The sequence below is a fragment of the Ciconia boyciana genome, chromosome 24, assembly GCF_034638445.1.
Source record: "Ciconia boyciana chromosome 24, ASM3463844v1, whole genome shotgun sequence".
Taxonomy (NCBI): domain Eukaryota; kingdom Metazoa; phylum Chordata; class Aves; order Ciconiiformes; family Ciconiidae; genus Ciconia; species Ciconia boyciana.
This window is the reverse complement of record NC_132957.1, coordinates 5510561-5531178: the sequence shown is the minus strand read 5'-3', so window position 1 is coordinate 5531178 and position 20618 is coordinate 5510561. Positions and strand designations below refer to the sequence as shown.

The 20618-nt window shown below is 61.8% G+C and overlaps 1 protein-coding gene across 1 annotated transcript; it reads left to right on the top strand.

Moving 5' to 3' along the window:
* Window positions 1-8696: 8696 nt before the first annotated feature.
* Window positions 8697-19656, top strand: LOC140643583 (calcium/calmodulin-dependent protein kinase type IV-like). Its single transcript, XM_072845572.1, has 12 exons — window positions 8697-9236; window positions 9740-9867; window positions 14100-14178; window positions 14460-14522; window positions 16894-16976; window positions 17147-17219; window positions 17758-17848; window positions 17949-18023; window positions 18239-18314; window positions 18441-18567; window positions 18695-18847; window positions 19264-19656. The coding sequence occupies exons 2-12, from the start codon at window positions 9770-9772 to the stop codon at window positions 19486-19488; spliced, it is 1143 nt and encodes a 380-aa protein (XP_072701673.1). The 5' UTR covers window positions 8697-9236; window positions 9740-9769; the 3' UTR covers window positions 19489-19656.
* Window positions 19657-20618: the final 962 nt, after the last annotated feature.

Genomic DNA, 20618 nt, shown 5'->3' with positions numbered 1-20618 from the left:
TCCGGCGGTGACGGGGGAAGCAGCAGAGCCCCTGGCCCAGCTCCTGCCTTCAGCAGGGCTGTAAGTGCTACCAAGCCTCCAAGGTGGGTTATTAGGGAAATGAGCAGCCTGGATCCCAGTGAAGGGGAAGCGGCTCGCTAGCGCTCACCCTGCCTTCCGCAACCGGCCCATCAATCCCGGCTCCCCTCTGCTCCTGCCTCCTCTTTTCCAGGGAACTCCTTCTGCTGCCCGGCACGGACCAGACCATGGTTTATCCACCCACCGAGCGCGCGAAGCCCGTTACAACAGCCCCGGCTTTACCTGGTACCCTCCGACCCTCTCCTGTCACCCCAAATATGTATTTTTCCATTTTCTCCCGTATTGATTTTCAATCTGGTGCAGAGAAACAAGACAATCCTGGCTGAGCCAGCCTGGTTCTCGCCGCCGCTCGGCCGAAAAGTCATCCCTGCAATTAACGGCAGTCCTCGGCGGGCGGCTGACGGGGTGTGGGAGGAGAGGGGGTTGCTCCCCTCCATGTGTGGGCATCCTTGGCCCCTCCTTTCCCACCCCGCAGGCACGGGGCTGGGCGGTGCGAGGGGCGCGGTGGGTGCGAGGCTGCAACCCCCGCCCCGGGGCGTTTCACCAGGGTGGGGGGACGCTGGGGGTCCCTTGCCAGGCCCGTCCTGCCGCAGTCCCTCATTTCCCCGCCTGCGCTCCATCCGTTTCCCGGGGACGCCGAGCTCCCCAGCCGGGCTGCAGGGTGCTCGTGACAGCAGCTCTGAGGGGCCCGGGTGGGATCGGGCAGGGCGGGCCAGATCCTGCACTGGCATAACGTGGCCTCACCCCTCCAAGCGGTGCTGACTGTGCTGGGTTACACCGGCGAGGATCTGGCCCTCTGTGCTCGGAGTAGTTTTCAATTAAAACAAAAATATCCTGTAATAACCCACAGAAGGGTTTTTATTTCCTTCCCGGTTTTAATTTTTTTAAAAATAAATCTATTATGAGGAGCTTAGAGATGTATGTAAAACCGGCAAGGGACGATTTGAGGATTAGGGATCGGCGCTGTCCTGGTGTGACGAGCAAAGAAAAGAAAATCCTGCCGGGGCCGGGAAGGGGATGCAGGAGGGGTCACCGCGGCGGCAATGGCTCCGGAAGCAGCAGAGAGACCCCGGTGCCAGCGAAGGGGGGTCCTGGAGCGGACCCCCGCAGCCGCCCATGCTCCTGCCACGCTCCCACCCCGCTCTCTGCCTGCTCGCATCCAGTTTAGCATAAAAGTCATTTTGGTTTGGGCCCCCCCGTCTGCTGCTCCCTCATTTCCAGGCAACTGATAACTGTCCTGAGCGTCGGGGAAACCCACCGGCTGGGGACAGATAGCTGTGCGGGGTGAGGAGCGTTTAACCCCCTCCGCCAAGGATAATTGGCTTGTTTACCATTTTCCTGACCCCAAAAAGACAATGAAATTGTGCACAAAACCAATAGATTTTAGCCACATGCCTGCAGAGAGAGAAGCAGTATAAATAAAATACAGATAGGGATTCGTGCGGCGGGGATGGGTAATGGATTCGTGGCGTGAGCGGGGACGTGCTGGGGCTGCCGGGGGGGCGGGAGGGGATGACCCCCCCGGCCCTGCGTGCACCTCGCGGCGATGCTCGGGGTGGCTTTTTGGGGACCAGTTCTGGCTTTCCTGCAAACCGCCCCGTGGGGCTGGCTCTGCCTGGGTTGCGGCACCAAGCCTGATTTGCAGAGCTGCTTTGGGTGAAAACCCCACGGTCTGAGCAAAACCTGCCGCTGGGGGAGAGCGGCCGTGGCTCCGTGGCAGCCACCGTCCCGGGGCAGGCTTAGGGTGCGGACACGGCGGTACCCAGAACATCCCCGGGACGGCTCGTCCCACGTCCCTGCGGCAGGCACCGAGCTGGCACCCTGGGAGCCCCTGCTCATCCTCTTGCTTTAACGCACCACCTCTATTTATTCTGCTCCTGTAACTGTAAAATTGATTTTCTTGCAACAAGACGCTTGTCTTTCACTACTGAACGCACCCAAATGCTCCAACATAAGACACTGGCAATTTTTAATTAGTTTCTTTTATACCTCTTGCTTCCCCGAGCAGGCATGTGGAACCGGAACAGGGGAGCCCGAAAAGGAGCAGGATCCAGAGGTGACAAAAGCACTTTTTATTCTTGATATGATCATTAATAATACACGCCGTTTACCTAACGAGACAGGAGCGCGGGAGGGCAGGGGTAAGGGAGGTGATTAGTGCATCTTTTAGCGGCAGGGCTGGAGAAGCATCTTTAACCACCGTAACCTTTACACATGATCTCAGAGCAGCTCCTCGCCGCCTGGCCCCCTCCCCACGAACGCCCACCTGCACCCAAACCGGCCCAGCTCTGCCGATCACTTCCCCGGCACGGCGTGACGCGGAGCTGCCCGTCCCTGCCCCGCTTGGCCGCATCCTGGTCCCTTCGTGGCCGGGAGCCCGGCCGAGGCGACGTCCCCCTGCGTCGGGGGGAAGGTGTCAGGGACCCCTCGACGGCAAATTGCGAACACGCGTGGGTGATACCAGCAAAGGCCGAAGTGAGAGGGCCACGCTGCACATCACGCCCCCGATAACGAGCCCGGGGTGATTAAAGCCTTAATGGCTGGTTTGCAGAGAGTCCTGCTGCTCTGCCGGGCTTCCACCCTGCCAGCCCCCTGCCCGCACGCCCACGGCCTCGCAGGGGATGCTGCGAGCCCCCAGCTCTGGGGGGGTCCTGCGGCTGCCCCGTGCCCGCCGAGGGGCTGTGCCAAAGCCACAGCAAGCCTTGGCCGATGCTCCGGGGACGCGTGCAGGTGAGGAGCCGGTGCCACGTGCCCTCCTTCACCGTAGCCCTGGACGGAGGTCGCTGCCGCTGCTCCTGCGGGCTCCTGGCTGGTGCACGGGCTGAGGCACCCCCTGCCCCAAGTGTGCTCACTGCCGTTCCCCCAAAAACCCACGGTCAGCTTTGGTTTTTTGCCTTCCCCGAAACCCACGGTCAGCTCGGCCTCGCGGGCAGGGACAGGGTGGGAGAGCCGGCCGGACCCCCCAGCATCCCCGGTGCCGGGCAGGGCCGGGGGTCCCCAGGAGCGGGCAAGGCCAGAGGGGTGGTTTTGGCCGCGAAGTGCAAAGCCCCTCCGGCAGCACGGGGAGCGCACATGTGTGAGCACACATGCGTGCGGACGCGTGCGCGCCCAAACGAGCTGCCCAAAAAAAAGTTACCGGCGGGGGGGAAAGGGAGGGGAAAAAAAAAAAGGGGGGGGGAATAAAAAGCAAAGGAAAGTCCTGCAGTCTTTTGCCTTGTCAGTTCTCCGTCTGCTGTCACTCAGCCGCCGAATTCTCCTTCAAGTTGTCATAGCGAGGCTGGCGGGGATTATGCCGAGGCTCTGTCCAGAATTGATTCATGTGGAACGCGTGCTTGACGAGCGGAACCGCTGGTGTGAGCGGGAGCCGCTGAGACCCCCTATTTTCCCACCTTCCTCAGACAATCTGGTATTGTTTGGCCGCAGCCTTAGTGATCCCTGCACCAGGGCTGTGACTGACACAGCTTTGAGGCTCTAAGGCGTATTTTGAATTTCTAAAACCTCTCAGGAAGTCCCCGGGGTGCCTTCTGCCATTGTCTTGTTTCTCCTTTCGCCTTTTTCCCTTTCCACCCCGAACCCCTACCGCCTCCCCCACCGCCTCCTCCCCCTTTTTTTTCCCCTTCCTCCCCCTAATTCCAGGCCCTACAATCCCAAACACAACCCAGTTTTTTCTTCCCCCCCATGTTTACGCTCTGACTCTCTCTGGAGCTGCTCAGCCAGTTCGCAAACACGATTTAAAAAAAAAAAGGAAAGAAAAACTAAATAAAGCTCTAAAAGTTCCTAAATCCTTGATCCACCGTGGAGAAGAAGGGCTTTACTTGTTTGCTTTTAATCAGCTGACACAAACCCCGGGATGTGTTGAAAAATAATAATAGAAATAAATCTTTCACCTAATCTATCGCACGCTTGCCTCCTCCCGCTGCCCGCTCCTCTCCGGCCATCCATCACCCATCCGTCCGCGCCGGAGCCGCGTGGAGGGGCCGTCCCGCAGGATCGGGCCGAGGAGTTGCCGTCCTGGTGAAGCATTTCCACCAGGAGCCCCCAAAGGGGTGCAGACCCCCCGTCCCCCGGCAAAGGGCCGGGCTGTCCCCGGCGCGGGGTCCAGGCTATGCCACCCCCGCCTTGAGCTTTCGCGCGCCGGGACCACCGAGCCGGCGCTGCCCCGTCCCCCCGCAGCCCCCGGCCTCTCCTGGGCTCGGCACTATATAACCATTTCCCATTTCCAGTCTTAATCTTATAAGAATGAATTGAGAATGACCAGCGTAAATACATAGGTGCCACTGGGAGCAGAAACCACTCTTTAATCTCAGATATGAAAACAATTCCCTGCTCCGCTCGCTAGCAATCAGCAAGTGCTATCAGTGCCGCGCTCTCCCCGGGAACAGGAGAGCTTATAAATATGAATTAGTGCAGAGAAAATCTACTCTCTTACCTAAAGCTAAATGTTATCTGGGTCCCTTTCCAGCAGTGGCTGACATTTCCAGAGTGCTTTTAGTCACATCTGCGGAAGACAACTCATTTCTTGTTTTTAAAAAAAAAAAAAAGAAGAAGAGATGGAGAAAGGAGAGAAAGAGGAAGCGGAGGAGGAGCGGGAGGAGGACGAGCGGCGGCACAGGGAGACGCTGCCTTTGTTTAAGGAGGGAAGCGCTGGATGCCTGAGCCTCCTCCGGGAGATGCTGGGCGGGAGGCTCTGCCCTGGCACCCGGCGCTCGCTGGGGAAAGGACGGGGCGGACGGGGCGGACGGGGCAGCCGAAGCCCCGAGGCCCCGAGGCAGCGGCACAGCATGCTCCTGCCTGAGCGAGGCCTCAAAACGCGGGTGCTCGTGGCTGGGGCGTTGAGCAGCCCTGGGGTGGCTCCGAGTGCCACCACCTGCCTGCCCCGGGGTCCCACAGGGGGGACATGGGGAGCGGGGACCCCATCCCGGCACCTCGGTGTGTGCAGCACCGAGCGCAGCCCGCGGCAGTGATGGCAGCCAGGGCCGGAGGGACGGTGCGTCCCGTGGGGATGGGTGTCCGCAGCCCCGGCACGGAGCCTGTCAGGTTCGCCCAGGCAGAGCCTCGTGGGAGTGGAGCCCGGGAAGGGCCGGGTCCCGCAGGGATTTGCGGGATGGCAGGTCCCCGCATGCCACCTCCGCCCGCAGTCTTGGTGAGCCGTGGCCGGAGCTGTCGGTGGGGCACCGCTGGAGCAGCACATATGGGCCACCGAAAGCAGCAGGGTCTGGCCCGAGAGCAGGAGTCAGTGCCCGAGACAGAGCTGGGAGCATCCCTGGGGACGCCCCGAAAACAGGGAGATTCAGCACCCATGGCCCTGTGCAAGGGTGGGCTGTGCTGCCCTGCCAGAGCTGGGGAAACTGAGGCACGGAAACCCCTCCCGCACGGAAGGGGTTCTCTTCGAAGAGAGGGGAGAGCACAAGGAAGGTGATGGGGCGGGGGGGGCCCTGGGCATCACCAGCAGCAGGAGCTCAGCCCCGGCAGCACGTCCCCGGCACGGGGCTTGCTCCGCTCCGGCGGCATCCCGGCCAGCTGCGTCTCTCCCTGCCTCTCCTGCCCTCCTGCTCTGGGTGCACGAGGGACCCCCACGCGCTGCCGCCGCACCCCAAAGGGCCCCGCACCTCCGCGGGCCGCAGCTGCTGACGATGGGGAAGGATGTGGCCCCGCGGCGGGCGTGCAAACCCCATCCCTCCTCCTCCCCAGCTCTGATCCCCGCTACCTGCGCACGCTGGCCTCTCACTGCACACATATCTGCGAGGGAAGGAACTACAGACCACGAGAGTCTCTAATGGGATGCTTAAGCCGTCTTTTAGGTTTTTAATGAGCGGTTCCTGGCAGGAATGCTAAACATCACTAGGTAGACAGACCTGTCTCGCTGTCAGGCGGCGCGATGTGTTTCTGTGTCCTTGTCTGGCTTAAGTGAGCTCTGACCTCATTTGCTTCGTGCCATTCAATTAACAAGGCGAGCGGCGCTGGGGAGGGGGGGATGCCGGGGGGAGTTTAACCGTATGTATTAATTTCCATTTTATGTTCCAAACAATTGAGCATCGCTCGGCGGCGGAAGGCGGCGGCCGGCCCCTCTTGCAGGTACCGTTCCCAGCCGCTGCGCTGCCCGGGCTGTGCTTCGCTGGAGACCCCCAGCACTGGCAGCTTGTGGGGTTCGGGGGGACCTTGGGGGTCCCCGCTCCGTCCTCACCTTCCTGTCCTCTGCCCGGGGACGGATCCGCGCCCCGCGCAGCCCCTTCGCTGTACTTCGGTTAATGCCCCTCCATCTTGTGCTTCATCCGGAACGTCGATGGCTGCACAATGAGACAGAAATGATTTGGAAAAGGGCGAGAGAGGGAGAGAAATGTTTCCCGGGATGTTAAAAAAAGCGACTTCAGGCACCTAAATTTATGCTGCTCTAAAATGGATTTTATTCCAGTGTAATGAGAGAACAAAATAATTAATTCCTCTCCCGCAGACAAAAGGCTGGAGGCTTTCCTCCAGCCCCATCTTCCCACCAAGCTGTTGGGAGCATGGGCCGCTTCCCAGGGCAGCTCGCCCGGTGCCAGGGCCGGATCCTGGAGGTGCAGCCCAGCCCCTTCCCGCAGGCTGGGGCCAGGTCTGCACCCCGGGAAGGTGTCCCGGCTGGGGACGGGGTGCTGCAAAGGGCAGCCCCCTCCTCCCGGGGCTGACGTCCTTGTGGGGTGCTGGGGTGTGCAGGGGACTGGGGCTGCCCGGCCGCCGTCACAGCCCCATCCCGTCTCCCGCTGCCCAGGCTGGGTCCAGCCCCACGCTCCATCCAGCGCCCACCCACGGGTGGCAGAGTGGGTGCCTGCGGGCGCCGCGGGTGGGATTGCAGCCCCCTCGTCAAGAGGTGTATTACCGGGTTTCTGAAGGGAAGGGGCTCCCTCCGCTCTTCAAATGCAGCCCCCCGCTCTTTTTGGGGCTGGGGATGAACAGGGGGATCATGCTTGTTCTGGATGAAGTGATAAATATTAATTACGCAAACCAGCCTACCCTAGTCTCCACAACAGACCAGGACGGGGAGAAATGGAGGCAGAGTCAATTTATTCACTTAGCAGGTCACTCCCTCTAAGAACAGCCCTTTCAAGAGAGAGTTGCAACTACACTAGATCAAGCAGGGCTGAGTTTGCCTCCCTCAGATATGATAAAATATTCTAATAAATACTTGGGAAGCCCATTACAAGGAGAACGTTTCATGCTGGCGAGACCTTCGTGGCGGGTCCTTTCATGCAGGTCTCCCATCCGAGCTGCAGTGGCGCCGATCCCCAGGGCCCCGCCGGCATCGGCACCCGTTGGTCCCACGTGGAAGGTCACTGCCCCGCGGGATGCTCTCCCTGTTTCCAGTTTTTAATAGCAAAACATAAAAATCTGCTCCTGGCTCGCAGCTCTGTGGAGGAGGGTTTGGAAAGGAGCCCCTCTCGCCCAGGCGGGCCCTGGGCGAGGGCAGCCCCGGTTCGCGGCCGCTGCTGACAAGGAGGGGAACGGAGCGTGTTGCGGAACCCCCCCGCACGCCTCCTGCATGCTGGGTATCAGAGCTGACACTGCCGGCGTGGTGCGACCCGCGGCCGTGGGCTCGGCCGGGATTCGTTTCCTCCCCTCGTACGTACAGGAGGAACCTCCTGCTCGGGTCCCTTTGCTGCGGGAAACACAAAACCCCACGGGGCTCCCCGACAGCGTGGACGGCCCCAGCCACGGGGTCAGCTGCACCCAGCCCCAGCCCCATCCCCATCCCAGCCCTGGCCCCACCTCAACCCCATTCCCATCCCACCCCAACCCCATTCCCATCCCACCCCAGTCCTAGCCCCATTCCCATCCCATCCCAACCCCATCCCCATTCCCATCCCACCCCTGGCCCCATCCCAACCCCATCCCCAATCCTAGCCCCATTCCCATCCCACCCCAACCCCATCCCCGGTCCCGCCCCAGCCCTATCCCCATTCCCATCCCATCCCAATCCCCCCCCAGTCCTATCTCCATTCCCATCCCGTTCCTGGCCCCAGCCCACCCTATCCCCAATCCCAGTCCCAGCCCCCATCCCACCCCAATCCCACCCCATCCCTGGCCGTATCTCACCCCATCCCCCACCCAAACCCTACCCCCAGTCCCCCCTTCCCAACCCTTTCCCACCCCATTCCCTCAGCCCGATCCCGCCCCAATCCCAATCTCAGCCCCGCCCTGCCCCCTCCCCGTCTCACCCCTCCCACCCCCTCCCGCCCCTATTTCACCCCCCCCCCCCGTTCCCATCCGGCGGGCGACGGCGTCACCGTGCGGCCGCGCCGGGCAGCGCCCGCGTCCTCCCCGGGGCAGGATCCGGCCCCCGGAACCGGGGGAAAGGGGGGGGAATGCCGGGCTCGGGGTGCTCCCCGGGGCGGGGCAGGGTCCGGCCCCCGGGGTGGGTGCAGGGGCTGAGGCTGCTCCCCGGGACGCGGGGCAGGATCCGGCCCTCGGCACCCGAGGCGGTGGCCGGGCGCTGCTGGGCGCTCCCCGGGGAGCGGGGCCGGCTCCTGGCGCTGGGCTCGGGGTGACGGGGAGCGGCTGCGGGCTGGGGCGGGGGCCCGGGGCCGCCCCGCGCCCCCCCCCCCCGCCCGCCGAGCGCAGCCCGGAGCCCCGGGGGGGCTGGCGGGGCGCGGTGCAGTGGCGGCGCCGGGCCGGGGGGGGGCACGGCCGAGCCAGCCGGCAGCGCGGCGCCGGGCGGTGATGCTGCCTGGGAGGGTCCCCGTGCACCGCAGCCCCGTCCCCGCATCCCCGCCGTCCTCCGTCCCGGCGTCCCTCCGTCCGTGCGTCCCTCCGTCCCTGCATCCTTCCGTCCCGGCGTCCCTCCGTCCGTGCGTCCCTGCATCCCTCCCTCCCTCCCTCCGTGCGGCCCCCCATCCCTGCGTCCCTGCGTCCCTCCACCCCCGTGCCCCAGCACCCTGCAAAGCACCGCCGAGGAGCTGAGCCTTAGCACCCCGGCGTGGGGAGCGGCGCGGGGGCCCTGCCCGCCGGTTGGCAGCACGGGCCCGGGGGGCTGCAGCTGGGCACAGCGCCGGCACCGAGGCGTGCGGGGGCTGAAGGGCCCCCGCACCCAGTGCCCACCCTCCGCCGCACAGCGGCCCCGCGCCGGGGATGAGGCAGAGTCGAGGGGGACACGGCTCCGCCGTGCAGCGACGCCGCAGCTAACGGTACGTGTCGGGTCCCCAAATCTGAGCCGAGTATTAATGGGGATGCAAAGGGGCTGCGGGGACCCGTGGCGGGAGGCGTGCTCCCCGGGCCGGTGGCCGTGCTCGATGTCGGGGTGGTTTCTGGGGGTGACTGCAGGAATCGGGGTGCAAATACCCCAGCGTGCCAGTCCGTGGGGCACAGCCTGGGCTCTGGGTGCAGGGTCCGGCCTGCCGGGCTCTGAAAAGCCGAGGCAGCCCCAGAAGGATGGAGATGGCGTGGGGAACGGGGGGAGTGTGGGGGCCTGGTGTGAAAAGCTGGGGGGGTACACGACATAAGCGGGGGGGGGGTATTATCTCCAAAAAGGCAGCGTACGTGCCTGGTGGGAAGGAGATTTGTGGCTGCGACTTCATTGCGCTCGATAATCCCGAGCAGTGCTTTTTGCCGGGCCATCTGGGCGCTCGCACGCGTGGGGGCAGCCAGGCGGGGGGGCCACGGCGATGTCTGAGTCTCTTCTTCCGAGCAGCTGGCGGGAGCTCGCCGCCCCCGGCCCACCATGCCCTCCTCCAAGACCGGCAGCGAGTACTGGATCGATGGGTCCCACCGCGAGACAGCCCTGGAAGATTTCTACGTCGTGGGCCCCGAGCTGGGACGGTACCGGCTGCCGGGGGGGTCGGCAGGGGCTGGCAGGGACAGGAGCCCACCTTGCAGAGGAGTGTGTCCTGATAGGGGCAGGACTGGCCTGGTGGGGAGAGGAAGGGACAGAGGGATGAAGGGGGTTGGAGGGACGAAGGGGGACGGAGGGATGGAGGGGGATGGGAGGATGAAGGGGGACGGAGGGATGGAGGGATGAAGGGGGATGGAAGGATGAAGGAGGATGGAGGGATGGGAGGATGAAGGGGGACGGAGGGATGGAGGGATGAAGGGGGATGGAAGGATGAAGGAGGACGGAGGGATGGGAGGATGAAGGGGGACGGAGGGACAGAGGGATGAAGGGGATGGGAGGATGAAGGGGGACGGAGGGATGGAAGGATGAAGGGGGATGGGAGGATGAAGGGGGATGGAAGGATGAAGGGGGACGGAGGGATGAAGGGGGATGGAAGGATGAAGGAGGACGGAGGGATGAAGGGGGACAGAGGGATGGATGGATCAAGAGGGATGGAGGGATGGATAAGGGGAGGGAACGGAGGGAGACCCTGTCCTCACATGTAAGCTGGGGCTTGGGATCTGTCGTGATGCCACAGCAGTGGTTTTGGGAGCGCTCGCTGAGGGTTTTCAGGATGGGGCCCGGGTTCCCCGTGCGCATGGAGCCGTACGTTTCTCACCCCCGTGGGGGGGAGCGGGCTCGTGGTGAGACCCATCTCGCCTCTGAGCAGCCCAAGGCTTTGGGGAGGTGGGCGATGAGCCTGGCACGGCGTGGGGCCGCGGCGGGTCCCTCCCGCAGCTGCCCCCTGCAAAGGAGGGGTAGCGTGAGCCCCAGCAAAGGGACACAGCCCTAGGGGGGATTTACTCCCACATCTGGATTTGTCCCACCTGGGTCAGAAAGCCCCACCGAGGGTACGGGCTGTGTCCCCACAGCTGTGGGGCACGCGGTGGCACCGACAAGAGCCACCTTGGCAGACACCAGCTGCTTGGAGGAGGCTCTCATGACATATTTATTAGAGGTCCTACTGTAAATCCTCACGGGCAGGGAACACCAGGGCTGGCTTCCCAGGTCCCGCGGGTGCTGTGTGCCATTTCCCAGGGCTGCCAGGAGACGCGCGTTCTAAACGCGCCCGAAGGCAGCGCCCATGTCCGCTTTCCCGGCGGGTTTGCCCTCACCGCTGGCACACACCGCTCTGGCGCTGCCGTCCTCCGTGGCATTTCAACCCTTTCCCAGCCCTCGTGGGACCCTCAGGATGCGGCGACCGGGGAGAACTCAGGGCCCACGGGCCCTGGAGGCTGCTGGTGGCCCGGGAGCCACGACGCATCCTGGAGATGCCCAGGCCCAGCTCCCACGTCCTGCGGAGGAGAGCGGCAGCGCTGGCACCGAGGAGCTCCCATGCTGGGAGCGGTCCCAACCACAGGGCAGGTGACAAGGGGCAGCCGGTGTCCCCGTGCCTCCAGCGCAGGAGGGTGCAAGGCGGCGCTGGGAACCTGCGTGTGGCAAGTCTGACGGTCCCGCTTGAGGGGGGCTCCGGGCTGTGCCGGCAGAGAGGAGGCAGTGCCGCCCGCCAAGCCCTGGCTCTGAGGCAGATGTTGTCGGTGGTGGTGGTTCAGGCTGGGCCAGCCCCAGCCATCCGCAGGGTTTCCATCAGCAGAGGAGGCTTTGAGCCTGAAAAACAGCAGCTTTGGTAAAAGCAGGTATTTAAGGCTTCTTAAATACCTGCTTTTTAGGTATTTTATAAATACCTAAGAAGGTATTTATAAAGGCACCTTCTAGCAAGGTGTGGCCAGTGTCAGCCTGGGGCTCAGCAGCACGCAGCCCTGCACAGAGGGAGGCAGGACAGAGGGACAGGCTCTGAGCCCCCAGACCCCCTTTCAACCATCCATCCAGTTTCAGCATCCAGGTTTAAATCGAACCAGTCTCGGTCTTGGAGCCGTCCCCTTGTGGCTGCACGCCTGGCGCGTTGGGCCCACGGTGTGATCCGGGGCGGTGGGAGCCCGCTCGCCACGCATGGCTTTTGCTTAGTGCCTCTCTGCCGCGGTACGCCGGAGCCGCCGGAGCCACCGTGCCAGACTGCGAGGTGGGATCCTGCCCTGGCTTTATGAGCCACAGGGAGCAGGGGACGGATGGAGCGAGCACGGGGCGGCCGTCCCACTGGCCGTGCTGCCGTGCCGGCGGGGAGGACCCAACCTGATGTGCCCCGGGGGTGACTCAGAGCAGCCTGGGGGCTGCTCCCACCCATCACAGCGTGGCCGTGGGCGGCAGCATCCAGCCGGGGTGCCGGCTCGGCTGCGGGTTCGCACCATACTCCCCACACGCCGGCCCTGGCACTTGGCCGGGTGCGTGTGCCCCCGCCGCCGGTCCAGGCTCTCTTGGCAAATCCCATTGTTCGACATTTTCCAGTTCATCTGTAAAGCAAATGCAATTATCTCCTGTCGCAGTCAAGGTTGATTGCGGATATTTATTTGAGGGCTTAAGCAGCGGCAAGAGGCGGCTGCTGGGGCAGGCAGAGTGAGGGGCCGGGGTGTAGCGAATGCCGGCACGAATCCAGCCGCTGCCGTAATTGGGAACGTGCAAGGGGCAGCCGGTGCCGCGCCACGGGCACAGCAGGCTGCGCCGCATCCGAGGAGCAACCCCAGCACCTCCTAAACGCCGAGCCGAGGGCTTCTAAATGATCCTGTTAGCAGCAGGAATCGGGCTGCAAATTGTCCGTGCGGAAAAATCTTGCTGGACAGCGGGAGGGCTGGGATTCAGCCGTGGCGAGGGGGTGGAAGGAGGAGGAGTGGGGGCTGCCGGTCCTGCCCCAGCGCCCACACCGGCTGGGAAATCGGGATAAGAACCAGGCGTCTGCCGCGCACGGAAAGGCGGCGGCAGGGCAGAGAGCTGCTGGTTTACTGCAAACCACCCGGCACGTTTGGGAACGGTGCCTGCCGTGAGCTGAACCACAGCTGCGGGAGGGCTGCTGGAGCCAGGGGAGACGCTCGTGGCTTTTTCTCCTGCTGGAACCACGTTATTTGTTGCGGTCGCAGCAGCAGTGATGCCATTTTGGGTTCAAATTGAAGCCTTCTGCCCATTTTCCTGAGCTGGGGAAGAGGAGGGTGGCGGCCACCTCTCCCCTCCAAGCTTGAGCAATTTGTTTCCAAATTGCTTTTTATTTGCAAAATAAAATCCCACAGAAAACGTTGAGCAAAAGGAAGAAAATGTTTTGAAAATGGCCAACGTCTAGAATTGCCGGGTTTTGCTCGCCCCGCAGCATCCCCAGGCTCCGCGGTACCCGGCTCTGCCGTTGCCATGGGAACGCGATTCCCAAGTTCAGCCGGATGAGTTGCAAAATCCGCTCTCGTTTTTAAAGCAAATCTTTCACGAGAGCACCCCGGGGAGCGCCGGCGGCGCTGGGGCATTCAGCGTGTGGTGCTGCAGCAAAAGGTCGCTTGCAGCCACGCTGTGGGTTGGTCTTGGTCTCAAGGGAGATTTTTGGTGCAAAAAATGGCCCCGGGGCGCACGGCGCTGGCCTTTTGGGGACGGCGCTGGCCTGGGCCGAGGGCACGGGCGGGTGGGGATGCCGCGCGCCTCGAGGCAGAGCCTGAACTCGGTCCCAGAAGACAGCGAAGCCAAAGAGCAATAAAACGTGGTCGATTACTTGGGGGTGAGAATTAATCTGCTCCAAGGAGAAGGCAGTGAAGATGAAATTGCAAATGAGCCCCGTAACGGCCTGAAGCAATGGGTTGATTTCACTGTCCAGTGGTTAGAAAACATCGTTAACTAGATCTAAAAATCCCTGGCAGCTGAGGGGCACTGCTGGGGGTTTAACGGGAACGATCCCTCTTGTAACTTGGAGCGGTTTAACCTGGCGGGGAGGTTTTGTGGCGGTGCGGGGTCGCCCCGTGTGCCGTGGCCTTGCCAGCACCGCGGGGACGTGGCCGGGGTGGGGACCCTCGCAACGTCCCTGAGGTCCCCACTGAGGTTGTCCTTGAGGCCGCAAGCGAGGAGAGGGAGGCTCCGTCCTGTCGTGAAAGCCGCTTAAGGATTTAAACCCCTTGTAGGGCTCTGTTTTAATTAAAATGGCTTTACCCAGGAAAGCTGGAAATGATGCGGGGAGGGGGATGCGCAGGGGGAAGATGACGCTGAGCTCCCAGGGTCCGGTGCTGGCCAAGGTCGCGGTGGGGGGCATGGGGTGAGCGGGACCCCTCTCCGTCCTGGCTGCGTCCACGCCACCTCACGCACCTCCGTCCTCCCGCAGGGGAGCCACCTCGGTGGTGTACAGCTGCGAGGAGAAGGGCACGGGCACCCCGTACGCCGCCAAGATACTGAAGAAGACGGTGAGTGTCGGTGGGCGGGGGGCTGCAGGGTGTGTGTGGGGTCTCTGCTCTGCCCACCTTGGCACCAGTGGGGCACTGGGATGGGCACGGGGCTGTCAGCCGGGCATCACTCCTGTGGTCTGGGGGTCCTGGATGGAGAAAAGCGCCAGGGTTTGGGCTGGGGGTGCGGCAGGCTGGGGGGGGGTTACTGGGTGCATGAGAGGGGTCTCGGTATGGCGGAGGGCCGGACCCAGACCCGGCAGCAGAGGTAACGCCACTTCCGTGTGGGCTCTGCTTTCCAGATTGACAAAAAGATCGTGAGGACGGAGATTGGGGTCCTGCTGCGGCTCTCGCACCCAAATATCGTGAGTATGACCCCACGGGAAATCCTGCCTGCACCCCGTGTCCCCTCCCTGCCTTGCAGATGGGCTCACGGTGCCCGGTCCTCGCCGTGGCATGGTGACTCCCCGCTCGCTGCTGCATGAAACTCCTGGTCCTTGCACCGCCTTTGAGCTTCCCAGCTCCGATATCGAGGGCCAGGGCCCCCCCGTCTTTCCCCCGTCCTCCCCCCGTCCTCTGGCCTGAGATTTCCATTTGGTAAGCAATTTCCATCGAGGAGATCAAATGAATACCACAGAAAATTGCCCATCTGTAATGAATCCTGCAAGGGGAGATAAAACGGGAGGACAGGGCCACGAGTGCTGGGCGCCGTGTCCCGGCGCGGCCAGCCGCTGTTCCTCTTGCTCAGCGCTCGGGGGATAACGGCAGCTCGGCTGGAACGATTTGCAACGCCCGGGAGCGGATCTAATCACCACCGGTGTCAGCAGAGCCGGGGCCGCCGTGTCGGCCCCTCTGCAATGGCGGGGGCCTGGGGGGCTCCACGCCCCCCGTCCCTCCACCTGCCAAAAAGGCTTATTCCCAGCTGCTTAGTTCCACCGGCAAATTGCAAAGGCATCTCAGAGACGACCTGAGTTAAAGAAATAACACAAGAAGCCACCCGGTAGCTGCTGCTGCGGCGGCGCTGGGGGCTGGCTCTGCGGGGGTGCGACAGACCCCGCTCCAATCGATTTTGTGGCCGGGACATCACCAGGACATTGCTGGGACGTTGCCTCGCCGCTGGCTGCTGCTGCCCAAGCTGCCCTTTTTTTGCAGGACAGCTCAAAACCCCGGGCACGGCTGCTTCCAGCCCAGCCCACGTCAACCGTCCTTGGAGCAATAAGGCTGTGCTCCCTGGAGGAGCCCGAGCGGGGATGTCCTGCCCGCCTGCTCTCCTCCCAAACCTTGCTGCAAGAGATGAAGCCAAAGGAGGTCCAAAACTGAGGATGATGGGGGCAAAAGGGCTGGAGCCGGGGCGTCCCTAAGCCCCTGGGCCAGCTCGGTGTGGGCCAGCCTTGGGCATTGGGGTGTTTCAGTGTTTTGGAGCAATCGGACGCTTCAGCCTTTTCCACGGAGACGCCTCCCTGTCCTGGGATGTTTGGGCAGATGCCGAGACAACAGCCGGGATGGGGATCGCCTACTCGGAGCAGCCCGGGAGGACGCTCGGCTGATATTGGCCATGGATGGGGAGAGGCTCCTCTCTGATGTGTTATCAGAAATGCAACAGAAAATTCAATTTCTGCCCTCCCTCCTCCTTTACTCTCCAGGCAGCGACACCGCAGAGATGTGGAGGAGGAACCAGCCGGCCGGTTTTAATATTTAAATCACCGAGTTTTCCGTAGGGTTCTGCTCACTCCCAAGTTCAAGTGATTTTCGAAGAAGAGATGCTCCGTTTCATTATTTACGCTGGTGCCATCTATGCGCTCGCTATCGTTCAGCACCAACCTCAACAGTGGATGATAATAGGATTGTAAACTTTTGAAGTTAATAGGAAAATTATAGTGCTTCTGTGTATTATTATAATGCAATAAGCCGCCACATAGTGTCTCTCACCCTGCGGGGTATCACGGCTTGTCACCCAGCCTATGAAGGTAATGATTAAAGCTCCATGAAATTCACAGTGTCACAAAAGTCTTAAGAAGCATGAAATTCTCTGTTTTCCATTAAAAAAATAAAAAAATTGCATTTTGACGTCGTTTTAAGAGAGACCTGTTAATTCCAGATTTGCTGCAGTGGCACAAAGGTCTCGTGCAGACAAGCTCACCTCGCGTGGGAGCTAAAAAACAAAAATCAGGAGAAAAACACTCTTTCTTTAGTGCCTCTTCTGCTGCAAAATGGTCCAAGGGACATTTCCGAAAGCGCCCGCAGGGTCCCAGGGCCCCGGTCCCAGAGGTGGCTTTGGCCCCTCGGGGCTCCGTGCGTCTCTCCTGCATCCCTGCAAGTGCGGACGTGCAGGATCCGTCCCGGGAGGGACGAGGGCAGGGCTTTGCCGGGATCGCTCCCATGCCGCAGGGCTGGACGGAGGAGCCGGAGGTGCCAGCGCGGCCGACAAAGCTGCGATGTTAAAAAGCTTTTGGTGAGCTCCTCTTCCAGCTAACGAGCTTGGAGACATAAAGACGATAAAGGCACCGCATGCCTGCCTCTTCCCATTCCCAGCATCATCTTTAATGCACGATTAAGTGAGCAGGGCTGTTCCAAACAGTTAAAAAAAAAAAATCCCGTTCAAACAAATAAAAAGGCAAGGAGGGAAATGTGCCGGCTGCCCCGGTAAAACCCTCACAGCCCAGCAGCCCGGTGGTCGCGTGCTCCTCCTGGCGCAGCCAGGCTCCGCATCCGCACCCCTCCTGTCGTCCCTTGCAGATCAAGCTGAAGGAGATCTTCGAGACGCCCTCCGAGATCGCGCTCGTGCTGGAGCTGGTGACGGGAGGAGAGCTCTTCGACAGGTACGCCCGGCCCCGCGATCCCCATCCCGGCTCCTAACGAGGGGGGACGAATCTCCCCCCGATGGTGGGGGGAGGATGAGGACGGAGGGGGCTGATGTACGCAGGGGATGGGGGGTGCGGGGGGTCCGTGTGGGGCAGGGTGCTGCCGCGCTGACCCCGTGTGCCCGCAGGATCGTGGAGAGGGGTTTCTACAGCGAGCGGGACGCGGCCCATGTCGTCAAGCAGATCCTGGAAGCCGTTTTGGTAACGTGCCCCCCGTTTTGGTAGCGTCCCCTCCACAGCCCCTGGGGACGGCCCAGCGAAGGGGTCCCGTTTGTGGTTCAGGGGTGTCGCTGCGGGGGCTGCACCGTCCCAGATAGCCCTGGGGAGAGGCACCCAGAGCCGCACCATCCCAAATATCACTGGGGAGAAGTGTTTGCCCGCTCGCCCTTGGCTCTCCGAAGGCGTTGCTGGCGGAGCTGCCTCTTCCGATCCGCGTTTGGGGGGGATGAAGGAGAGGAGGGAGGAAGGTCAGCGCTGCTCTGCATCACAGGTCGGCTGGAGATGGGGTTTCTATGGCAACGGGAGGGTTTAAAAATGGAAATTCATTATGGGAAATGTCCTTCCCGAGCCCCCGCACTGCAGGTGTTGGGTGTTTCCAAAGAAATAGTCGGGCGAGTTGGTCCCGTGTTTGTGCCGGGTCCCGGATCACTGCTGCCTCCTCCCGAATTCTGTCCGAGGCAGAAGGGGCTTCCCCTGCCCCTTCCCTTCCCTCCCGCATCCCTGCTCTCGCTCTCTGTAGTATTTGCACGAAAATGGAGTCGTCCACCGTGACCTGAAGCCGGAGAACCTGCTCTACGCAGACCTGTCCCCCGACGCTCCCCTTAAAATTGGTGGGTTTGCTGGGGCCCCCCCGGGGGGGGTTGTGGCACGAGGGGGGTTGATGGCACCTCTCCCTGACGGCAGCGCCGCTCCCCTCTGTGTCCCTCCAAGGTGACTTTGGGCTCTCCAAGATCGTGGATGAACAGGACACCATGAAAACTGTCTGCGGGACGCCGGGGTACTGCGGTGAGCGGGAGGGAAGAGCTGGGGTTGGGGGGGAGACCCGGGGAGGCTGCTCCCTGCCTGAGGCCGCGCACAGCTCGGTGCAGGGATGGCAGATGGCTGTGTTGGGCTCGGGAGACGCTGCCGGTACCCAGGAGTTGTCTCCTCCGCCGTGAGGTTCCCACTGTGGCCACGCTGCCGGGATCCCCACACATTTGAACCCCAAACTCTGCTTCCAGCCCCCGAAATCCTCCATGGATGCCCGTACGGCCCTGAAGTGGATATGTGGTCCGTGGGCGTCATCACCTACATCCTGTGAGTAACGCTGCCGGGGCCCCGCGGGCAGTGAAACCGTGGCGGCGAGACAGTTTGCTCCACCTCAGCCCACCGCGAGCAGCCGGCAAACTGTGTGAGAGTAGCTCCTCTCTCCCGCGCCCGCAGGCTCTGCGGCTTCGAGCCTTTCTTTGATCCGCGAGGGGACCAGTACATGTACAGCCGCATCCTCACCTGCGACTACGAGTTCGTGTCCCCGTGGTGGGATGAGGTTTCCCTCAACGCCAAGGACCTGGTGAGCAAGCCAGCGCCGGGGCTTGGGGCTGCCGAGTATGAAGCCTTCAGATCAATGCTTGTAAAGATAACACAACTAGGGGCGTTTAACAAATGAAGCCTTTTCGTGTGTCTGAAATTGGTTACAGGTCAGAAAATTGATCGTCCTGGACCCCCAGAAGAGACTGACGGTCTACCAGGCTCTGGAGCATCCCTGGGTCACCGGGAAAGCTGCTAAATTTGCTCACATGGACAGCACGCAGAAGAAACTGCAGGAATTTAACGCCAGGCGGAAACTGAAGGTAAGGTGAAAAAGCCCCGTTGACCCCCGGGGTGGCTCGTGTTCTCGTGCAAACAGCTAGGGCCACCAAGAGCCGCTGTCGCTGGGTTTTAAGGATCCCCTGCCCCGAGCAGATTAATGTTCAGCGACACGTGGCAGCTCGGGGGGCTGGCTCAGGGAGGGGGGTGAAGGACGATGGAGCGGCTCCTTGCGCAGCTGCGTCCCCGGGGAGCTGCAGCTGGGCTGCCCGAGGAGGCAGCTGCTGCCGGGAGAAGCCTTGCCCGAGGTGAAGGGCTGGGCTTCCCAGCTCGGTGGGGCCGAAGGAGCGGGCACCATCTCCCCTTCCGCACGCTCCGGGGGCTCAAGCGCCTCGGGAACGGCATCGAAGGGGAGAAACACACGCTAATAACTGCTCGTGCCGCTGTGCCTTTGCAACAGGCTGCCATGAAAGCCGTGGTGGCTTCCAGCCGCTTGGGCAACCACGGGCACCACGACTGCTCCCGCAGCGGGCGCAGCCAGGGGGGTCCCCGCGGCGCCTGCCTGCCCCAGGGGATGGGGACCACCGGCCCCGAAGCCACCACCACTGAGGGCCTCGATGCTTTCCGGAGCGACTGCCCCGCCGTGTCCAAGGTTCCCGTGAACGGCGCCGGCTGCAAGAGCTAACGCGCTCGGCACCGCTGCCGGCTCGCCACGGCTTCGACAAGCAATATCCCACTGATGCTTGGACGCTGGCACGGGGAGAGGCGAGGGAAGCCGGGGGGACAGGAGCGCCCCGAGTGTAGGTGTGCGTCGGGAGCCCGTGGTCTGTCGTGTGGAGCATCCTTATTTAGTGTCCTGTTGGCAGTGCAGTCGTACCTGGTCGCTGTGAGTGTGTGTCTGTACGGACCCGACTGAGGAAACAAGGCTGGTGACTCTGTCTTCCGACAAATTAACAGTTTTGGCCACTGTGGCTTGAAAAGATCCCAAGTGGCTTAAAAATCAGGAGCAAACAGCAGAAAAAGGATTTCTTTCACTTTCCCTACAAAGGCCGTAAGTTGTCTTTACGACAGCGTTTCGTAAGTTCCTGTACGTAGTCCCGAAGGGTTTATTTGCCTGGGGGAGAGGGCGCGTCTGGATTATCGCTGACCATCGACGTCGCATCTGCAGTCGCTGCTACAAGACCCAGCCTGCGGCTTACTGCTGTATTAGACAAGGTTTGTGGGAGCCTTTCAACCCAGCTGTTTGATCCTATCCGGATAAAAAGTGTTTGCCAGTGGTTCCTTTGTTATCTCTAGACGGTAGACGACCTCTGCTTGATCTGTGCTTTGGTTCCACCCCAGTTTCATTTGTTCCCACGTTCGGTCTTGCTGTGGCTACGTGATGGTGGTAGGAGCGTCACGACCCGGGAATGCTGGCTCGCCTGGCCTCTGCGTTGGCGTTCCAGGTTACGGCGTACATGATGAGGTTTAACGAAGAACAATGCAACTCTTTCTACGGCGCGTTGTAAGACTTTGTAACGTGTAACGGTGCTGTTGTTTCCTGAGTGAGGACAATGAGTTCATACCTATTTTGTTCTTTTTTTTTTTTTTTAAGATGAATGAAATCAGTTGACAAACTTCTTGAAAAGAAATTTTTTAGGCAGATATTTACCAAGCCGCAGGATAAACATTTGCAGATTTTAATACAGAACAAGTAATCGGACAGGAAAAGCCATATTACGCGTGGGGGATTACAGAAAGCCAGGCAGCGGCTCCGCAGTCGCAGCTGGTGTGATCCAGCGCAGGGTTTGCTAACCCGAGGCAATGACCGTGACC

Coding starts and splice junctions, on each gene's coding strand:
- LOC140643583 (XM_072845572.1), top strand. CDS start 9,770: ATGCCCTCCTCCAAGACCGGCAGCGAGTACTGGATCGATGGGTCCCAC. Junction 9,868..14,099: donor GTGGGCCCCGAGCTGGGACG/GTACCGGCTGCC, acceptor GTCCTCCCGCAG/GGGAGCCACCTCGGTGGTGT. Junction 18,315..18,440: donor GGCGTCATCACCTACATCCT/GTGAGTAACGCT, acceptor CCGCGCCCGCAG/GCTCTGCGGCTTCGAGCCTT.